The sequence below is a fragment of the Triticum aestivum genome, chromosome 7B (assembly GCF_018294505.1).
Source record: "Triticum aestivum cultivar Chinese Spring chromosome 7B, IWGSC CS RefSeq v2.1, whole genome shotgun sequence".
Taxonomy (NCBI): Eukaryota; Viridiplantae; Streptophyta; class Magnoliopsida; order Poales; family Poaceae; genus Triticum; species Triticum aestivum.
In genome coordinates, this window is record NC_057813.1 from 697,682,760 (window position 1) to 697,704,320 (window position 21,561).

The window sequence follows — 21,561 nt, forward strand, 5'->3', positions numbered from 1 at the left end:
TTAAATGGATTGCTGTGGCCCCCGGCATACTATATTTTGTGGTTGCACACATGCACAGCAAAATACTCCAAATCTGCTGTGTTCTAATGATGCTCTATCATGTACTGTATTTTAATAAGCATGCCTTAGAGCAAGCTTCTATATCACAGCCCTTCTCCGCAGAAGCAAGTTCAAGTCATAAGCCAGTGTTGGTGCTGCTGTAATTCGTATGGTTAATCAGATAATCAGTGCAACATGCTTGTCATATACCTTTGGGATGCAACTGAGAGTGCATGTGCACATTAAATGCTGTGAATCAAAGCTTGTGTGCTTGGTCAGTAATTTTGATATGTGAGCCCTCGATTGGCTATGTATCAAAATGATAATGTTCAGTGAAATTTTTCAATATCAAACAAATTTGTTTTACAGAGTGTTTTTAGTTTTCTTGAATTTCCCATGAGTTTGTATACCGGTACGATTGTGTCTCTTCATGAATGCAGTCTTGCTGAGCAAGCTTGAGAAGCCCTTGTACTAATAGTTTGTGTATATGAGCAGTCTCTTCCTTTCAACTGTGATGATGTGTGCAATTTCATCTAGATTGTAGAGTTTCCTTTCTACTTGAGGTTAGATCGAGGTCAGTAGGCATCAGGAGGATTACATAGCCCAATATCCTCCCTTGCCACATAATTTTGCAAGCTATTGGTGACCATGAATTTTTACGGGTTCTGTATGCTAAACAATGCTCTCTGTTTAATGCAAAATATTTTGTTTGTATTGTATTGCTATTGCACAAGATTTCTGGTTCCTCCTAATTTTGAGGCACTATTTGGTTTTGCTTGACAGTAATTTTGGCACTTTACATTTCAACTAGAATGCAGGCAGGACATGTTGTTTGGTCATTTGATCTTTTTCTTCTCTCCTATGTCTACTTGTTTTTTATTTGTTTCTGATCATTTTGCTGCTCTCAAGAGATGCTTACAATATTGTCGCTTGGTTCATCAGTGACCTCATCCATTTGGTTTGGTGCCGAAAGAGAAAGGGTCTCCCAACCATGTTTCATGTTGATCTTGTAGATATAGCTGTGATCTTGTAGATATAGCTGCGTGTGGAACATATTTTAGCTTCTCCTAAGTTGGGTTCTAGGGTGGTTGCACTCTGTTATACCAAGGTAGACTTGCTGGCTTGTTTTTAAATGGTTGTCATACCAGCATTGTTTTCTCCCAGCAAAAGCAAATTACCAGCTGCAGCATTTTTTGTTCTTACATGCGACAGAGAACGAGTATTGCATGCTGCTGTCTGTAACCATAAGCAAATTTTTGACTGCTGTGACTGATTGAGTTGCTGGGTTTAGCTGAGCCACTGAGGTGATGTTTTGACTGCTGTTACTGTTTCCTCGAGTGCCAGTTCGGGTGTTCGACGCATACGGTCTGTTCGAAGTGCTGCGGTTTTGTCGTGTTACCCCTTGACAGGTTTCTTCAATGTTAAGCATCATTTAGCATGTTATTGCTTTCTCAAACCCCGTTTGTCTCCATCTCTTGGACCTGGTTTGATAATCATACACTTTTGGACACCAGTGCAGGGCTGTATGCAGGCTGGCTGAGAGCTCTAGCACACCCGCGCCTTCTTAAATCCCACACCTCATGGGCAGTGACGCCGGCGAGCTGCAGGGAGTGACGGGCAGAAATGGCGGCCTCCTCCCTCGTCGCCGCCATCCCGGCGCTGCTGTTGCTCCTCCTTGTGGCATTCACGCCCGCACCGGCAGCAGCAGTGAGCCCCTCCAAGCGCCCCACCCATCAGCCTCCCTCTTTCCCCGCAGGAATCTCTACCCTGCGGCAGCGGGCTGCAAGCTCGAGCGGCGGGTATGCCACTGCGGCAAAGCCGTACACGGCGCACTACTTCCCGCAGGAGCTGGACCACTTCACCTTCACGCCCAACTCCTCTCACATCTTCTCCCAGAAGTACCTCCTCAACGACACCTTCTGGCAGCGGAAGCCCACCGTCGGGCCGCTGTTCGTGTACATGGGTGGCGAGGCCGACATCGAGTGGTTGGCCACCACCACCGGCTTCATGTTCGACATCGCGCCAGAGTTCGGGGTTCTCATCGTCTTCATCGAGGTACCCTTCTTTGCCACATCCTTCATGGTACTTTCAGCTAATCATCATATCATCGGTGGCCACGCCTTGGTCCAAATTTTGGTTGTCGTGTTGCACACCATTTTGTATCTAATTAAGCATATTAATAATAATACTATTAAGAGGTAAACGGGCCAACAAATGCATCTATATAGACTGAATAATCTGTTCCTTGATTATACATTAGAATCTATTTATAATGATCAAAATCAAAAGAATGTTAATAATAATAATATATGTGCATCACAGCCACTCGTGACGGGTCGGCGCTCCGGGTCGGGTGCAGTCCGATTGAAACAAAGAGAGCAATCCTGATGACATCACTGCCGATGTCAGCACTCAGGCAATTAACCAAGTTGCTTTACTTCACGTGTGCTCGCTAGGTTTACTGGAATTTCATTGCCACGTGTGCTCGCTAAGAATATGACTAGATCGATCGAGACACATACAATTATTTTCTGTTAGTTGGATCAAGATCAAAATTCCCGCAAAAAAATCAGAGCACATGTATCAACTAAATATTTTTTCCATCCGTACTCCACATGGTTCATAGATGTAAATAACAGTAGAATTCTGAAATATATATAAAAACACATTTCAAAATGTTAAAAAATTCTGAACAATAATTTCGTGTGTACATCCGGACATTCTATGTTAGCACACAAAATTTCGCAAATATATATAAAAAATTTGTGGCATGTATAAAAAGGAAAAAAAATGTCTCATGAATAGTTGTAATCAAGCACCGAAAATTGTATTTTTTACACAAGCCACAAAAAATGTCCCTTTTCATCGAAACTTTGTGCGTGAACATATAATGTCCGGATGTACACACGGGGTTTTTTCTCGAATTTTTTGAATTTTTAAAAATATGTATTTAGACAATGGGTGCAATACACCTATGAACCAAAGTGAATTTCCGCTACATATACGGATGTATATAGACATATTTAGAGTGTAGATTCGCTCATTTTACTTCGTATGTTGTTCATATTGAAATCTTTGAAAGGACTTATATTTAGGAATGAAGGGAGTAGGACATTAACTAGCCCAATTTCAGGCTTGATAAGATATAAGATAATAACATGCGGATTATGTTATAGAAATCAAACTAATATAATTGGATTTGTAATATAAATCTCTTTTCTTCACTTATCATTTGATTATTTTTATCTTAACTGCAAATGAAATATTGATTATATAGTTTAAAATTGAAAAAATATGTGCCTTGCATTTGTTATGGAGGGACCATGCAATAAGTTATTTTGGTCACGCTAAAAACATGACATACTTACATGACATGGTCGATGAGAGAGAGAGAGAAGTCTGAAATAACAATTGACGGAGCGATACAAAGAAAAGTTCATGTCTACAAGGCATGCAAGAGTTGGTGGTAGCTAGGAAGATAATACAGATAATGTTTTCACAATTATCGTTAAATATGAACACATTACATTAGTAGGCATGGAACAAAGGCAATTAGAGTAAGGCGCATGTGTGGAAGCATGTCGATGCATGTCATATCCCTAATTGAACCTAACTGCAATACCACTAATGACGAGAAAGGGAAGAAAAAAGGCCCAACGATATTATGTTTCGATCATTTCTTATTTAAAGCTCCTGTTCAAGATAAAGAAGCATCATAATGTGGTGTTAATTTTTGGTGTCTAATTTCTCAAGGCCAATGAACCAGATTGAGAAGAAATAAACAAACATGCTATTACCATTTAACAACGAGCGACAAATCTAACCATGCAAATGCATGGGTCATTGCGCTAGTTGGTACTTAAGCTTCATTAATGGTACTAAATACTATCAATATTCACTTGTTCAAATTGCAACTTGTTTGAAATTTGTGTGTCGGAGTGCAGCATCGGTTCTACGGGGAGTCAAAGCTGTTTGGCAATGACTCGTACAAGTCAGTTGACATGCTGGGCTACTTGACGTCCACACAGGCGCTCGCCGACTTTGCCATCCTCATCACGAGCCTTAAGCAGAACATGTCCATTGTTGACGCCCCCGTCGTCGTCTTCAGCGGCTCTTACGGCGGCAGTAAGTCTATCACTAACGTGTTTCCTTATATTATATCCGTTCATGCATTAGTCTGAATCTCCTTAAGTTTATTATTATTTTTAGGAGGGCTTGCCGCCTCCCGGCTCGTTTTGTTTTTAGGAATCACCGGGCTTGGAGAGAGAGAGAGAGAGAGAGAGAGAGAGAGAGAGAGAGAGAGAGAGGGAGGGGGGGCAGTGTCACCAAGACAATGCGACAACATTACCAACCGGCTCCTTAAACCGCTGAGATCAAATGTTTGAAGTCCAAAAGATGTTTATAATGGTAACTACACACCAAGGAGATCATGGTTTCTGAAAACCTTGCTGTTACCGAAGTCCCAAATGTTTCAAATATAAACAACAGCCTCAACAGGATTTCTGCCCAGATGTCCTTATCTAGGTGAGCCGGAGTAGGGGAGCACCAAAGATCCTACACCACATGAGGTGATGTCGAGGTGACTCCAAATCCGTATGGAGCTCAGAGAGTTGATGAAGATGTGGTGGGTGTCGTACAAATGTGCACTAAGGGCCGGAGCCAGTGGAGGAGATGTTTGTGGAATAGATTTCCTCTGGTATCCAGACATGCACGACAAAGAGTAGCTAGCCGAAGACCTTGATCTTGTCAGGGTCGCAGAAGAGCCATATGAGATCAGTGTGATCGTATCCCCATACTCATGATTGAGAAGGTTGTAGACAACATGGGTGGGAGAATTCATTGGAATAACAAAGACAAAGCGGCCAATTCTTTCGAAGCAACATTGGCAAGACCATTTCGTAGATTCGCATGCAATCCATCTTGCATGGTTTATAGAGTAGGATGTTGGTTTTTTCCGGTCGACAGTGGCGGCGGCCGCGGGCATCGTTTCCTTCATGAAGGCTCCGTTGTGGTGTTCCCTTTCCTTCATGTTGCTCTGGGTGAAAACTTGATCTTCGGGGTCGGGCGGTGGCGACAATCCGATGTCATGCCCTTCGTGAAGGCTTCATTTCTTCTCGGTGGCTAGTTCTCGGGAGGTCCTCGTTGGCTACAAGTGGTTCTTTTTGGCTCATCTGTAGTGCTTGGTGGTTGATTGGGTAGTGTAGCGGTGCGTCGACACCCTTGTATCTTGCCTTGGGTGAGTGTGGTGTGTGTGTTGGTGGCTTGTTGCATCTGGATGTGTATCTCTGGTCGTTGCTTTATATATAAAGTGGGGCAAAAACCTTTTTCGGTATTAAGTGGGTGTGGAGGCTGGGAATGTGGTGGCCAGGGGTTGCTGTAAGCCAAACAGAAGTGAAGTTGTTTCTCAAACAAAAGAGAGTTGTTGCAGTTGTAGTAGCTTTATTATTTTGCGAAGAAGGGTCCATATATATTATAAATTTCACCAGTAGTACAAAGCACTCCCAACATAGTAAAAATAACATTGAGGTCCTCGGACCACTACCGCCAGCAGAACAAGCCGTCCACGTGCTCCTGTCGCTCTTCCTCTATCGGTGTCGGCCTGACCTTTTCGATGACAGTTGGGAAGTCTTCGTGCATGTGTCCCTAAGTACCAGCAGTCGTTGTTGTTGAACCCATGAATCGGTCCGAAGTGCTTGACACCATATGTCGTTGTAAAGAATGTGAGGCAAGAAACCTAACCTCGCCACTCCAAGGAGATGGCAAGACAGGAACTTTGTCGAATCTGCCCTGATGGCTAGGTTAGAATGGAAGAATGGTCAATAGACATGACTGATGGAGCCAGGGTGCTGGGATTGGTAGTTTTGTGGAGATCAAGATGAGCTAATATACACTAATGTTGCCATGTCGATATTACAAAATAAAGTAATGATGTCTTATGGTCTGTGGCTTTGGCTGTTGCTTCTAGTGTTGGCTTCATGGTTCAGGTTAAAGTATCCCCATGTTGCCATCGGAGCCATGGCGTCCTCTGCACCCATCCTGCACTTCGACGACATCACCCCGTGGTGCAGAGGACTTCAAGGTAATTTTCTATATCTAAATAACTAGCTGTCACTAACTATTTTAAAAAACATGCAGCTATGCTATTGCTACCTCATTATCCTAATAAGTTCTAGAAATTAATTGCATGCATGTGTCCTTCGCACCAAGTTTTCTTCTCCACATTTATGCGGGGTTTTTCTTCTTCTGAATTCCCTACTCGTAAGTGAGTGCACATATGATGCGATCAAGATATACAATATTATAATTAAAATACTCATATTGATACAATAAAATCACATGGAAATATATTGCAACCAATTCCTGCGGCAATGCACGGGGTGTCATCTAGTATAATTAATTACCACTCCATAGTAACAAGAAAAAGAAATAAGTTGGCCTAATTATTGGTCTTGAGAACGCACGACAGGTCGACATGAACGTCTTCTGCAAAATGATCGATGGTGTCGGCTCTGGAAATTATTAGTACTGCTACTGATTGCACTTGTCACTTGTTGTCCGGTAGCATGTCTCTCTTCCTCTCATCCTCTGGTGTTATCAATACTATCATATTGGTTTTCAGTTCTGGATTATGAATTAGTGAATGGTGATGGCGGCTAGCCCTTGCACTTTCCATAATTTATTTGATTGAATGTTACCTTCCAGCCAATGATCTAGATGTCTAGGTGAGGTCTTGATTATGAGTTCATCATGGCTATTCAGTTGTTGATTAGCTTGGTTGCGATGCTCAACCGCATCAAGAGACTATTTTTTCGAACCATGACTGCACGTGAACTAAATAAATAGCACTGAAGGACTATAAATAGGTGGTTGGGAGTAAGGTCCTCATTTGGCCAAAGATATGCAGATTGATGCATTATGATGATGACGCATCTGTTGCTAATAACATAGGGATAGGATATAACATGGAAATGGAATGACAGGTACCTAGCTAGTGACATCTTTGTCTGACTGGTGCTTGATTAGTCCTTCTCCCCAGATCAAGTTTCCATGGAAACCCACGTGTTTAGTCAGCTGATTGTAACATCCAACTATTTTGCAGTCCGAGAGCCTGAATTGCTTCAGTGTCATCAAGGCAGTCTGGGATGTGCTAGATAACAGGGGATCCAATCCAACGATAAAGGGCTCTTGGAGCTCAGCAAAACCTTCAGGGCCTGCAAGTAAGCTTTGCTTAACACAATTACTCAATCTTTTCATGAAGGGAGAAAATGATTTTTTTTAGTTTACTCATAACTGTATAGGACACCGGCTGCATGGAATAAAACTTATTGATATAGAGAGAAAAACAAGAGATTAAGACTGCAAGTGTTCTTTTCTATCTGTAAAGTGTAAGTAAAGTAAACAAATAGTCAAACCTTGTAGCAAGAAATACATGAAAAAAATGACATGCAGCCCCAAACAAGGTACATTAAGTTCAATGATAAATCGATGGACATGTAAATCTAATCTTGCCATGTTAACTGGAGTGGTGAACTAATGAAGGATTTCATACTTTGAGCAAATCGACAACAAATGACACTGGTTCATGGCGTGCTTTATCCTTTGAATCTTAGGACCGTGCAGTTCATTTATTCGCTGAGCAGCTGGCTACAGACAGCGTTCATCCACACAGCCACGATGGACTATCCAACCCCAGCAAATTTCTTGATGAATCTGCCTGCTTACCCAGTCAAGGAGGTTAGCCACTTGTAACCTAATTTACAACTATTATTCTCGCCTGCATTACATCAAATGAATGAGAGTAACTTGAGTTTCAGAGTTACCAAACCGAGTCATGCAAAAAGAGGACCTGTTCTTTTTTCTCCTCTGCTATGCATGTAATTCTCCTGACATTTCTGCAGATGTGCAAGATCATTGATTCTTTTCCTGCGGGAGCAGACGTCATCGACAAGGCTTTCGCTGCGGCGAGCTTGTACTACAATTACACAGGCGACAAGAAATGCTTCCAGGTGGAGGGTGGCGATGACCCTCATGGCTTCAAAGGATGGGGCTGGCAGGTACAAGCCTGACTCACATACATGTGTATGTGGTGTACTGAACTACTGATAACACATGAAGTTCTCATGTATGTGTCGGTGCCAATGACGGTCATGCCTGCACAGAGATGGTCATGCCAATGACGGTGTCGAACGAGAGCATGTTCCGACCATCCAGCTTCAGTTACGAGAAGATGTCCGAGAGCTGCCTTGCGGGCTACAGAGTTCGTCCAAGGATGCACTGGATCACTTCTGAATATGGTGGCCATGTAAGTTTTTGTTCAGATTTTTAGTGTTTGGACACGACCGTCAGTAGCAGCATTTCTTTGGGTGACATGTGCTCAACTGGTACTGCATTGCACAACCCACTACAGAAAATTGACAAGGTTCTCGAGAGGTTTGGGAGCAACATCATCTTCTCCAACGGGATGCGACACCCGTGGAGTGGAGGCGGTAGGAGTTAATCTATTCATGTTGATAGTTTCAACCATTTAGGTAGCAATTTTACTATAGTAAACAATAGTAATAGTTTTCCTTCCGAACTGCTACCAGGGTACTCAAGAACATATCATCCACCATCATTGCTCTTGTCACGGAGAAAGGTAAACTTTAAGCTGTAGAAAATATGTAAGGTCAAAAGTATTCTGAACTTACGAGTGGCTACTTGTGATGATGTTCAGGGGCCCATCAGTTGGACTTGAGATCTGCAACCAAGGATGATCCAGATTGGATTGTAGAACAAAGGAAACAGGAAGTTGGAATCATACATGGATGGATAGATCAGTATAACAAGGACATTGCACAGATGTAGCAGTAAGAAAGCGCCATTGACTTTCAGTCATGGAAAATAAATATGGCTTGGTAGCTTTATTATCTAATAAAGTCGGGCAAGCACCATTCTATCTAAATAAATAAGTAAATATGGCTACATGCAAAGTGTAAGGATATTTCTTTCTTCACCGAAAAAGGCTTTCACCCTGTTTTATATATAAAGCAAACCATACATTACAACCGGCCATGCAACAAGAAACAGAAAATAAAACGACATGATACACAAGCCACACTTGGAGCCCACGACTGCGACAAGTTGGCAAGCATGGCCTCAACATCCGAGTCGTTCGAATCGGATGAATGGGTGAGCAAGAACTTCTTGCACGGGCTCAAATCCATCTACATGCACACCATCGCGTCAATGAACTACAACGCTCGCTCGCAAAGATCATAAAATACACACTAACCGGTGGAGCATGCGGTGGGTGATCCCGGGCAGCGACGAGGGTGCTCTTCTCGCCGGATGGGGGGGGGGGGGATGCAGCGTGACGGCGTGGAAGGATGTGGGCGGCCCCGCGGCGCGTTTCTACCCGTAGATTTGGCGGAATCGCTGGCGGCGGAGGGGTGGAAGCAAAGGCGGGCGGCAGCAGAAGAGGATGGGGAAAATGCGTGCGGGCTGAAATGTCCCTCCCGCCAACTACTTCTCTGTGATGTAGGGCACCACGACGGGGAAACCCGCGTATTCGCGGGTTGGGGCCGAGATTTTGCCACGTCCCCTAAAATTTTTTGCCAATAAGGGCGGGATGCGGGGTCTGATCGGGCAGGTTTTTCGGCCCCGACCCGCATTTTGACGGTTATTTTTCGGGTCGGGACGGGATGCTGGGTCTGCTAGAGTTGCTCTCAGTGTTGTACGACCATCTTGTCTCGTCTGCGTTCTTAAACCCCACAGAACACTTTATACAAAGAAAATGAACCCCACACGATACGAACACTGACATGAGCGACCTGGAGTGAGAGCTCTAGCGACGGGCAAAAATGGCGGCCTCCTCCTCGCTCCTCGCCGTCGTCCCGGTGCTGCTCCTCCTCTTCTTTGCGGCGTTCGCGCCCGCACCACTGGCAGCAGCAGCGACCTCCTCCAAGCTTCCCAGCCAGCCTCCTCCTTTCCCTGCTGGACTCGCTCCTCTGCAGCAGCACCGGGCGGCAAGCTCGAGCGGCAGGTACACCACCGCCGCCACGGCCCCCGCGAAGCCGTTCACGGCGCACTACTTCCCGCAGGAGCTGGACCACTTCACCTTCACGCCCAACTCCTCCCGCGTCTTCTCCCAGAAGTACCTCCTCAACGACACCTTCTGGCGGCGGAAACCCACCGCCGGGCCGCTGTTCGTGTACACCGGCAACGAGGGCGACATCGAATTGTTCGCCGTCAACACCGGCTTCATGTTCGACATCGCGCCCAACTTCGGCGCCCTCCTCGTCTTCATCAAGGTACCCTTTTGGCCACATCCTCTGCCATGGCTGATGTCGTCGGTGACCGCACGCGCCCTGGTCCAAAATTTGGTTATCCTACTGATTCTCTCGAGACAAGACACCCATTTTTGCTGTTGTTTAAGCATCCATAGCAATCACTTGTTTAAATTTTGTTGTTGTCATGCCAATTAGCATCCATAGTAATTACACTCTATTTTCCTTCTCACAATGAAAAGATACGCAAGCTTTATGTATTCACGGAAAAAAGAAAAATACTAATTAGTACTAACTGTAAACTTGTTCAACTAGTATAATAGTACTAACTTGTTTGAAATTTGTGTGCAGCATCGGTACACGTCGGCCGACATGCTGGGTTACCTGACGTCCACGCGGGCGCTCGCCGACTTCGCCATCCTCATCACCAGCCTCAAGCAGAACCTTTCTGCCGTCGATGCCCCCGTCGTTGTCTTCGGCGGCTCCTACGGTGGCAGTAAGTCCATCACCGACGCGTCTCCCCATATCGCCAATTAAATCCATGTGTGCGACAATCTTTTTTGAGAGAAAATTAGGATGGGCTAATCTACAATAATAATGTAGTCAGTGTGGATGCATCTTCCAAAAATAAAGTACAGTAAATGATTTTATGCCTGTCGTTTCTAGTGCTGGCTTCATGGTTCAGGCTCAAGTATCCCCATGTCGCCATAGGAGCACTGGCATCCTCTGCTCCGATCCTGCAGTTCTACGACATCACCCCATGGTCTAGCTTCAACGACGTTGTCTCGCAGGACTTCAAGGTAATAATGGGAATTAATCACTACTACTGCATAACATCATCGTGCTTTAACTTCCTCAAAAGTAGGTCAACTAATTTCTGGATGGATGGCCCAGTGTCACTGGTCAAATTATTGGTGATGATAACGCATGGCAGATCAACATGCTCTGCTCTGGATACTGAATTTCACTTGTTGCCACGCCGTGTCGGCTCTGAATTACTATTAGTAGTGAATTTCACTTGTTGTCGTGTTATCAGTACCCTAGCGGCACATTAGTGGTTTTCAGTTGTGAATTATGAATTGGTGGTGGCCCTTTTCTTCATGAGGATGTAGCTTAACAGATACGTTTGATTGGAATTTTCCAAGAAAAGAACACATGGAATTTAAAGTGCGTGATTGAAATGGCTAATGATGTGGATGTCTAGGTGATCAGGACTTACCTTAATGAGTTCACCAGGTCTAATGGTTCATTTTTGGATTAGCCTGATTGCGACGCTCAACCGCGCAGAAGGGCTATCAATAGGCGGTTGCAAATAAGGTCCTCACTTGTCCAAAGATATGCAAGTTGATGATGCCCGGTGACACAACTATTACGTACTAATACGGCAGAGACAAGATATAACAAGGAAAGGGAATGATGATTCACTTGCTAGTGACATCTTTGTCTTATTGATGCTTGATTAGTAGCTGTCCCAAGTCAAGTTTCCAAAAAGATAAATGTGTTTAATCAGCTTATTCTAAGTTTGTAACATCCAACTAATTTTGCAGTCTGAGAGCCTGAATTGCTTCAGTGTCATCAAGGCAGTTTGGGATGTGCTAGATGAGAGGGGATCAAACGAGACAGGGCTCTTGGAGCTCAGCAAAAACTTCAGGACCTGCAAGTAAGCTTTGTCCAACTGATATTGTTTTGGACATGCAAATCTCATCTTGTCAACGAAGGATATGGACATCATACTTTGGCGAATCGACAACGATGACTCAGGTTGGTGACATTGCTCTATCTCATGTATTTTAGGACAGTGCATTCCGTTTCTCGTCTGGGGTTGTGGCTAAGGGCAGCATTCACCACCACTGCCATGGTGGACTATCTGTTAGCGGATAAGCTTGATAGCTGTAAGTTTGTTAGTATCTAGCAGGTTGTTAGCTAACTTGTACCATACGCACATATCTCTAAAACCGATCGTATCTTCCTGTTGTAAACGATCGGTGATGTAACCTGCATATAAATAGCAATCAGCGCCATCTGTTTGGATGTGCGATCCAATCTATCGTGTGTTTTTACATGGTAACAAGAGCCTAGCTTCGACGCACGTCCAGAAACTCCATCCCTCGCCGCGATGTCCACCTCTCCCAACACCTCCGCGTCCACCGCATCGACAACCATTAGCTCCCAGCTTTCCGCCACTGCCGGTGCTCTCACCAATTCCTCTGTCTCAGTTGGGTCGATGATGACCGGGCAGGTCGGCGTGCCCAACCTCGCCCAGCTGGTGACGGTGAGACTCTCAAGGAAAAATCACCTCCTCTGGAAGGCCCAGATTGTTCCCATCCTGCGGGGGCATCAGCTTCTCGGCTTCGTCAACGGCGAGAGCACCCCCCCGGCGCGCCTCATTCCCGCCTCCACCGCTGAAGGGGCGGAGATGGCGATCAACCCAGCCCATACGGTCTGGCACGCCCAGGACCAGCTGCTCCTTGCCGGGATCCTCTCCACACTCTCGCCCGACATCATTGCGCGCACGCTGAACTTCACGACATCGGCGCAGATATGGGCAGCACTCGAGCGCATGTACGCCTCGCAGTCTCGCTCCAGGATCATGCAGCTTAAGAGGCAGCTTACGCACGCCCAGAAAAAGGACATGAACATGGCTGATTATTTTGGCCATGTCAAGGGTCTCGCTGACCAGCTTGCTGCGGCCGGCAGCCTCGTCTCCGAGACTGATGTGATCGACTACATGTTCACAGGCCTTGATAACTCGTACGACGCCCTCGTCACATCGATCAATCTGCTGCTGGCCAACGGTGGCATCTCTCTCGATGAAGTGTACTCGCACATGCTGGATTACGAGGCGCGTCAAGACAATGCCAACACCGGCTATCAGTTGTCAGCCAATCTTGCGGGACAAGGCAACGGCGCTCGAGGCGGCGGCAACGGTGGAGGTGGCTCCTCTGGCGGCAGCGGCGGCCGCAATCGCAACAATGATGGCCGGAACCAGCAGGGAGGCAACCGTCGCAACGGCGGCAACAGCGGCGGCGGCGGTAACTCTGCTGCAGGCAACGGCTCCAATGGCCAACCAGCCGGCGGTCACCAAGGCGGCTACAACAGGAGGAACTCCAACTCCGATCGTCCGCGGGTGCCATGCCAAATCTGCAACAAGCTCGGCCACTCTGCAAGGACCTGTTATGATCGCTACAACCACAACTCCCAGCAGGAGGATGCACGTTTCGCCAACAACATCTCTACCGGCTCTCCGGCACTTGACCCAGCGTGGTACATGGACTCCGGCGCCACCGACCACATCACCGGCGACTTAGACAAGCTGCACATGCGTGAGCAGTACACCGGCAAGGACCAAGTGCATACAGCAAATGGAACTGGTATGGCTATTACTCATGTTGGAAAAGCCCTTCTTCCTACACCGCATGCACCTCTTGTCCTTAACAATGTTCTTCATGTTCCACATACCACAAAAAATCTTTTATCTACTGATCGACTCACCTCTGATAACAATGTTTGCGTTGAAATTCATCCTCTTTATTTTCTTGTCAAGGATCGAGCTTCGAAGAGGGTTCTTCTTCACGGACCTAGCGAAGGTGGTCTCTATCCAGTTCGTCCCATGCAACCAAGTAGGAATAAAACGGCGTTCTCTGCCGTCACCAAGCCCAGTCATGATCGGTGGCACTGTCGACTCGGTCACCCCTCCTCACGGATAGTAGATCATGTCTTAGGTCATTTTAATCTTCAGTTTAATCGTGAGTCAAATAAAGCACATGTATGTGATGCATGTCAGCAAGGGAAGAGTCACCAACTTCCTTATGCCAGTTCTTCTAGGGTCACTTCATTTCCTCTTGAGCTTATTTTCTCTGACGTTTGGGGGCCTGCGTGCACCTCGTCAGGAGGTTTTAGCTACTATGTGAGCTTCATAGATGATTTTAGCAAATTCACTTGGTTGTTCTGTCTTAAGCATAAATCCGATGTTTTCAATATCTTTCATCGCTTTCAATCTCATGTCGAACGTCTCCTTAATCGGAAAATCTTGCAGATTCAGACCGACTGGGGAGGGGAGTACCGTAAGCTTAATACTTTCTTCCAAAACATCGGCATTGAACACCACTTATCCTGCCCACACACACACCAACAAAACGGGTCAGCGGAAAGAAAACACCGCCATGTCGTCGAAACTGGCCTCACCTTGCTCGCCCAAGCTTCCATGCCATTACGATTTTGGGATGATGCGTTTCATACCGCATGTTTTTTGATCAATCGTCTTCCTACCCGTACTATTAATATGAATACCCCCCTGCAACGCTTATTTGGCACCGCTCCAGACTATACTTTCCTTCGTACTTTTGGCTGTGCCTGTTGGCCGTGCCTTCGCCCCTACAACAATCATAAACTCCAGTTTAGGTCCAAGCGTTGCGTCTTTCTCGGGTACAGTAGCACACACAAGGGTTACAAATGCCTTCATGTTTCGTCTGGCAGGGTGTATATCTCGCGGGATGTTGTATTCGATGAGCAGTCTTTTCCCTATGCTGATCCATCCAAATCAGACTCACTACCCCCGTCATATGACGAGCTTCGTCTACTTGCTCCACCTAAAGTTTTTGATCCTGTCATATCAACCGCTGCGGTGGAAGAAGAACCTTCTCCTATGGGTGATACTGTACCTATTTCATCTAATGTAACGCATGAGGATCCTTGTTTGGTTTCTCTTTCTCCTGTGCAGGCGCCTACATCAACAGTGCCATGCAGCCGATGTGATCTCGTCATGCAGGAACCAGCCAGGGCGTCATCCGGCCCAACTGACTCGGTTTTGGCTTCCCCCGTTCGGGCGACTACGCCTGGACCAGTCTCGCCCGCTCGGCTGGCCTCTGCTGAGCCGGCTGCCTCTCCACCACCGGTGTCCGACTCCGACTCCTTCGAGCTCCTTCAGCAGCCGGTTTCGCAGATTGAAGTGCGCGCACCCGCTCCAGCCGATGCGTCTCGTCGGTATGCCACTCGCCTTTGCGACGGCACTCGCCGTGAGAAGGTGCGCACCGACGGCACCATACCATATGGTCCACAACGACGACGGCGGCAAGTTTCGCTGGCCATGGTTGAACCCGCCAATCATCTTGATGCTCTTGCGGACCCTCATTGGCGGTCCGCCATGGACGTGGAATACCAGGCGTTGCTCAAGAACCAGACCTGGCACCTCGTTCCTCGGCCTCCTCGCTGCAACCTCATCGACTGCAAATGGGTTTTCAAACTCAAGTATCGTGCCGATGGCTCCATTGATCGTCATAAGGCTCGTCTCGTCGCCAAAGGGTTCAAGCAACGCCATGGCATCGACTATACAGAGACATTCAGTCCAGTAATTAAGCACACCACTATTCGCCTGGTTATTTCTCTTGCAGTTTCACGTGGTTGGGTGCTTCGCCAATTGGACGTGCAGAATGCGTTCCTCCACGGCATTCTCGAAGAAGATGTATACATGAAGCAACCACCAGGATATGTTGATCCACAGCTTCCGCAGCACGTGTGCAAATTGGACAAATCACTATATGGTCTTAAACAATCCCCCCGGGCCTGGTTCTCTCGGCTGAGTGCAAAGCTTCAGGAGCTTGGTTTCCATCCCTCTCTTGCTGACACGTCCCTGTTTATCTATCATCAAGGGGGCGTATGTATGTACATGCTGATCTACGTCGATGATATCATCATTACCGGTTCGTCGTCGAAAGCGCTCACATCACTTGTCCATAGTCTGCATGAACCTTTCGCCCTGAAGGACCTAGGCGACCTCCACTATTTTCTGGGAATTGAGGTGCAGCGCCAGGGGGAGTCTATACTTCTGAAACAGGCCAAATATACAGCTGATCTTTTGAGAAAAGCAGGTATGACATATTGCAAGCCAGTTACTTCACCAATGTCCACCTCTGAAACTTTGTCTCGTGAAGGAGGACAACTTCTGTCACCCGAAGCAGCCACGAGATATCGGAGTATTGTAGGGGCACTACAATATCTGACTTTGACACGTCCGGACATTAGTTACGCCGTGAACAAAGTATGCCAATATCTCCACTCGCCCGCAGAAGCACACTGGACGGCAGCAAAACGCATCCTGCGATACCTGAGACACACATCAGGCATAGGACTGAAAATCAGCAAGTCTACATCCACTTTGCTTAGTGTGTTTTCAGACGCTGACTGGGCTGGATCGACCGATGACAGGCGCTCTACCAGTGGCTTCGTATTATTTTTCGGCTCTAATCTGGTGTCTTGGAGCGCGAGAAAACAGGCTACGGTATCTCGGTCAAGTACAGAGGCCGAATACAAGGCGCTGGCAAACGCAACAGCAGAGCTGATTTGGCTTCAAATTCTACTCGGCGAGCTCGGCATACGGCAATGGAGACCGCCAGTGTTGTGGTGCGACAACATAGGAGCGACGTACTTGTCAGCCAATCCGGTATTCCATGCACGCACCAAACATATCGAGGTTGATTTCCACTTTGTTCGGGAGCGAGTAGCTCGCAAGGCATTGGACATACGATTCGTGTCGTCCCAAGATCAGCTTGCCGATGGCCTGACCAAACCGATTGGCGCAGCACAGCTCCGACTTCTGCGACACAATCTCAATCTCTCGGGAGCTGAGATTGAGGGGGAGTGTTAGCGGATAAGCTTGATAGCTGTAAGTTTGTTAGTATCTAGCAGGTTGTTAGCTAACTTGTACCATACGCACATATCTCTAAAACCGATCGTATCTTCCTGTTGTAAACGATCGGTGATGTAACCTGCATATAAATAGCAATCAGCGCCATCTGTTTGGATGTGCGATCCAATCTATCGTGTGTTTTTACACTATCCAACCCCAGCCAATTTCATGATGAATCTGCCTGCTTATCCTGTGAAGGAGGTTAGCCTCAAGCAGAACCTCTCCGCCGTCAACGCTCCCGTCATCGTCTTTGGTGGCTCCTATGGCGGCAGTATGTCCATCACCGACACGTCTCCCCATATCGCCAATTATATCCATGCGTGTGATAATTTTTTTGAGAGAAAATTAGGATGAGCTAATCTACACTAATAATGTTGTCAGTGTGGATGGATCTTCCAAAAATAAAGTACAATCAATGATTTTATGCCTGTTATTTCTAGTGCTGGCTTCATGGTTCAGGCTCAAGTATCCCCATGTCGCCATAGGAGCACTGGCATCCTCTGCTCCGATCCTGCAGTTCGACGACATCACCCCATGGTCTAGCTTCAACGACGTTGTCTCGCAGGACTTCAAGGTAATAATGGGAATTAATCACTACTACTGCATAACATCATCGTGCTTTAACTTCCTCAAAAGTAGGTCAAATAATTTCTGGATGGATGGCCCAGTGTCACTGGTCAAATTATTGGTGATGATAACACATGGCAGATCAACATGCTCTGCTCTGGATACAGAATTTCACTTGTTGTCACGCCGTGTCGGCTCTGAATTACTATTAGTAGTGAATTTCACTTGTTGTCGTGTTATCAATACCCTAGCGGCACATTAGTGGTTTTCAGTTGTGAATTATGAATTGGTGGGGGCCCTTTTCTTCATGAGGATGTAGCTTAACAGATACGTTTGATTGGAATTTTCCAAGAAAAGAACACATGGAATTTAAAGTGCGTGATTGAAATGGCTAATGATGTGGATGTCTAGGTGATCAGGACTTACCTTAATGAGTTCACCACGTCTAATGGTTCATTTTTGGATTAGCCTGATTGCGACGCTCAACCGCGCAGAAGGGCTATCAATAGGCGGTTGCAAATAAGGTCCTCACTTGTCCAAAGATATGCAAGTTGATGATGCCCGGTGACACAGCTATTACGTACTAATACGGCAGAGACAAGATATAACAAGGAAAGGGAATGATGATTCACTTGCTAGTGACATCTTTGTCTTATTGATGCTTGATTAGTAGCTGTCCCAAGTCAAGTTTCCAAAAAGATAAATGTGTTTAATCAGCTTATTCTAAGTTTGTAACATCCAACTAATTTTGCAGTCTGAGAGCCTGAATTGCTTCAGTGTCATCAAGGCAGTTTGGGATGTGCTAGATGAGAGGGGATCAAACGAGACAGGGCTCTTGGAGCTCAGCAAAAACTTCAGGACCTGCAAGTAAGCTTTGTCCAACTGATATTGTTTTGGACATGCAAATCTCATCTTGTCAACGAAGGATATGGACATCATACTTTGGCGAATCGACAACGATGACTCAGGTTGGTGACATTGCTCTATCTCATGTATTTTAGGACAGTGCATTCCGTTTCTCGTCTGGGGTTGTGGCTAAGGGCAGCATTCACCACCACTGCCATGGTGGACTATCCAACCCCAGCCAATTTCATGATGAATCTGCCTGCTTATCCTGTGAAGGAGGTTAGCCACTTGCAACCTAATTTACAACCCTTACTCTCGACTGCATTACTACATCAAATGAATCACGAATGAGGAGAGAAACATGGGTTTCAGAGCTACCAAACTGAGTCTGAAGACCTGTTTTTATTCTTTTCTGCTGAGCATGTAATTCTCCTGACTTTCTGCAGATGTGCAAGATCATTGATACTTTTCCCCCCGGAGCAGACGTCATCGACAAAGCTTTCGCTGCGGCGAGCCTATACTACAATTACACAGGCGACCAGAAGTGCTTCGAGGTGGAGGGTGGTGATGACCCTCATGCCCTCCACGGCTGGGGCTGGCAGGTACAAGCCTGACTCACATACATGTGTATGTTGTGTACTGATAACATGAAGCCTGAGAAGATCATATATGTGTTTTCTGAAACAAACTCTTTTGCAGGCCTGCACTGAGATGTTCATGCCGATGACAGTGTCGAACGAGAGCATGTTCCCACCGTCCAGCTTCATGCCTGAGAAGAGGTCCGAGGGCTGCTTTATGTTCTACGGAGTTCGTCCAAGGATGCACTGGATCACTACTCAATATGGTGGCCATGTAAGTTTTTTTTCTTCCGATTTTCAGTGTTTACATATCAGTAGCAGCATCTCTTTAGGTGGCATGTGTGCTCACCAGGTACTGCATTGCACGACCCACTGCAGAAAATTGACAAGGTTCTCAAGAGGTTTGGGAGCAACATCATCTTCTCCAACGGGATGCGAGACCCGTGGAGTGGAGGCGGGTAGGAGTAAAAGATTTCTCACCATCTGATCTATTCATGTTGATAGTTTCAACCATTTAGGTAGCAATTTTACCACAGTAAAAAATATTAATAGTATTCCTGTCAAACTGCTATCAGGGTGCTCAAGAAAATATCATCCAGCATCATTGCTCTCGTCACAGAGAAAGGTAAACATGAAGTTGCAGAAAATATGCAAGGTCAAAAGTATTCTGAAACTTACTTACGATGACTACTTTTGTTGTGGTGATGTTCAGGGGCCCATCATTTGGACCTCAGATCTGCAACCAAGGATGATCCAGACTGGGTTGTAGAACAAAGGAGACAGGAAGTTGAGATCATACATGGATGGATAGATCAGTATAACAAGGACATTGCACGGATGTAGTAGTAAGAAGGCGCCATTGATTTTCACAGTCAAGGAAAATAAATGTAGCTACATGCAAAATGTAAGGACTTTGCTTTCTTCTACAGGACGATAAGCACAAAAACTTGAGATATACTCCCCTGTCCCATAATATAAGATCTTATTACATCTAGTATATGAGTATATTGGATGTAATAAAATGTGGGACGGAGGGAGTAATACATGAGAGTGGTTTTTCTACACCCAGCTCGGTGCACCCCCGCTATACCTCTGCAAGAAAACATAGCAAAACATTTCAAAATAAATCTGAAACTTTGTGGGAATGACTATGAACAAATGTTATAGAATCTTGCAAAGTTTGGTGGTCAAATGATATTGAAGGAGCTCTATACGAAAAAAATGAAAGTGCTGAAAGTTACTCAAAAAGTATGTGTACTGTGTGCGACTGGCAGAAACGTCTTACCCTAGCCTAGGCGACGTGTTGCATGTTATATAGCAGGGCCGCAATAACCCTGATGACAGCGCATACATGATTCAATTGAGAAGATAGAGATACATCTTGAGGAGAAAGAAAAGAGAAGATAAGTTTAGTTACAACAGAAAAGATATAGCCTCAACTACCTTCTAGACTATCTCATGTATATCTATCTCTACGTTACACCACGTGATGTATATCTATCTCTACGTTACACCACGTGACAAGGTTACAATGTGCTGGTTTAACACCCTCCCGTAATCACAACTTGGTCAACTTGAGATTAGATCTGAAGTTTTAAAAACTTCATACAGGCAATGCCTTTGTGAACCCATCGGCAAGTTGATCTTTGGAGTGTACAAACCGAATGTCAAGTTGATTCTGAAAAACTCTTTCTCTGACAAAATGAAAATCAATTTCAATATGCTTCATTCTAGCATGGAAGACTGGATTTGCAGATAGGTTAGTTGCACCAAGATTGTCACACCATAGGCAGGGAGCTTGTTTGATTTTCACACCAAGCTCCTTTAACATGGACTGAGCCCATATGATCTCTGCTGTAGCATTTGCTAATGCCTTGTATTCTGCCTCTGTGCTTGACCTAGAGACAATAGCTTGTTTTCGTGCACACCATGATATCAAATTAGGTCCAAAGAAAACTGCAAATCCACCAGTTGATCTTCTGTCATCCAGACATCCTGCCCAGTCAGAGTCAGAGAAAGCACCGACAAGAGTAGAGGGTGATCTGTTGAAGTTTAAACCAACACCCAAAGTGTTCTTGACATATCTAACTATACGTTTTGCAGCAGTCGAATGAACAGTAGTTGGTGCATGAAGAAACTGACATACTTTATTGACAACAAAGGAAATGTCAGGTCTGGTAAGAGAGAGATACTGCGAAGCTCCTACTAGACTTCTATATTTTGTGATGCCCTCTTGATTCAAGGGTGTTCCTTCTGTAAGAGACAATTTTTCTAAACTGGATAAAGGAGTGGGTGAGGGTTTACAGCCTTGCAGGCCAACCTTTTTTTACCAGATCAGTTGCATATTTTTCATGAGAGAGATGAAGTCCATCCTTGTGTCTCTTCACCTCAATTCCAAGGAAAAAGTGCAAGTCTCCAAGATCCTTCAAGGAAAAATCTGCATCCAAGTCCCTTAGGAGTCCTATGATTGCTTCATTAGATGAGCATGTCACAATAATGTCATCAACATAAATGAGAACAAATATGCATGTGTTGGAATTCTTGTTAATAAATAATGAGGTGTCAGACTTGGAGGGAACAA

At 45.6% G+C, this 21,561-nt stretch overlaps 1 protein-coding gene and 1 pseudogene across 1 annotated transcript; both read left to right on the plus strand.

Moving 5' to 3' along the window:
* The first annotated feature begins 1,625 nt into the window (after positions 1-1,625).
* Positions 1,626-8,883, plus strand: LOC123162174 (lysosomal Pro-X carboxypeptidase-like; annotated as a pseudogene).
* Positions 8,884-9,824: 941 nt separating this feature from the next.
* LOC123162173 (lysosomal Pro-X carboxypeptidase-like) lies at positions 9,825-20,137 on the plus strand. The gene is made up of 10 exons (XM_044579964.1): positions 9,825-10,328; positions 10,656-10,800; positions 17,430-17,563; positions 18,311-18,423; positions 18,558-18,681; positions 18,849-19,004; positions 19,102-19,254; positions 19,359-19,438; positions 19,556-19,605; positions 19,693-20,137. Exons 1-10 carry the CDS (start codon positions 9,879-9,881, stop codon positions 19,821-19,823), a joined length of 1,536 nt encoding a protein of 511 aa, XP_044435899.1. The 5' UTR covers positions 9,825-9,878; the 3' UTR covers positions 19,824-20,137.
* Positions 20,138-21,561: the final 1,424 nt, after the last annotated feature.

Coding starts and splice junctions, on each gene's coding strand:
- LOC123162173 (XM_044579964.1), top strand. CDS start 9,879: ATGGCGGCCTCCTCCTCGCTCCTCGCCGTCGTCCCGGTGCTGCTCCTC. Junction 19,255..19,358: donor CTACTCAATATGGTGGCCAT/GTAAGTTTTTTT, acceptor GACCCACTGCAG/AAAATTGACAAGGTTCTCAA. Junction 19,439..19,555: donor GACCCGTGGAGTGGAGGCGG/GTAGGAGTAAAA, acceptor AACTGCTATCAG/GGTGCTCAAGAAAATATCAT.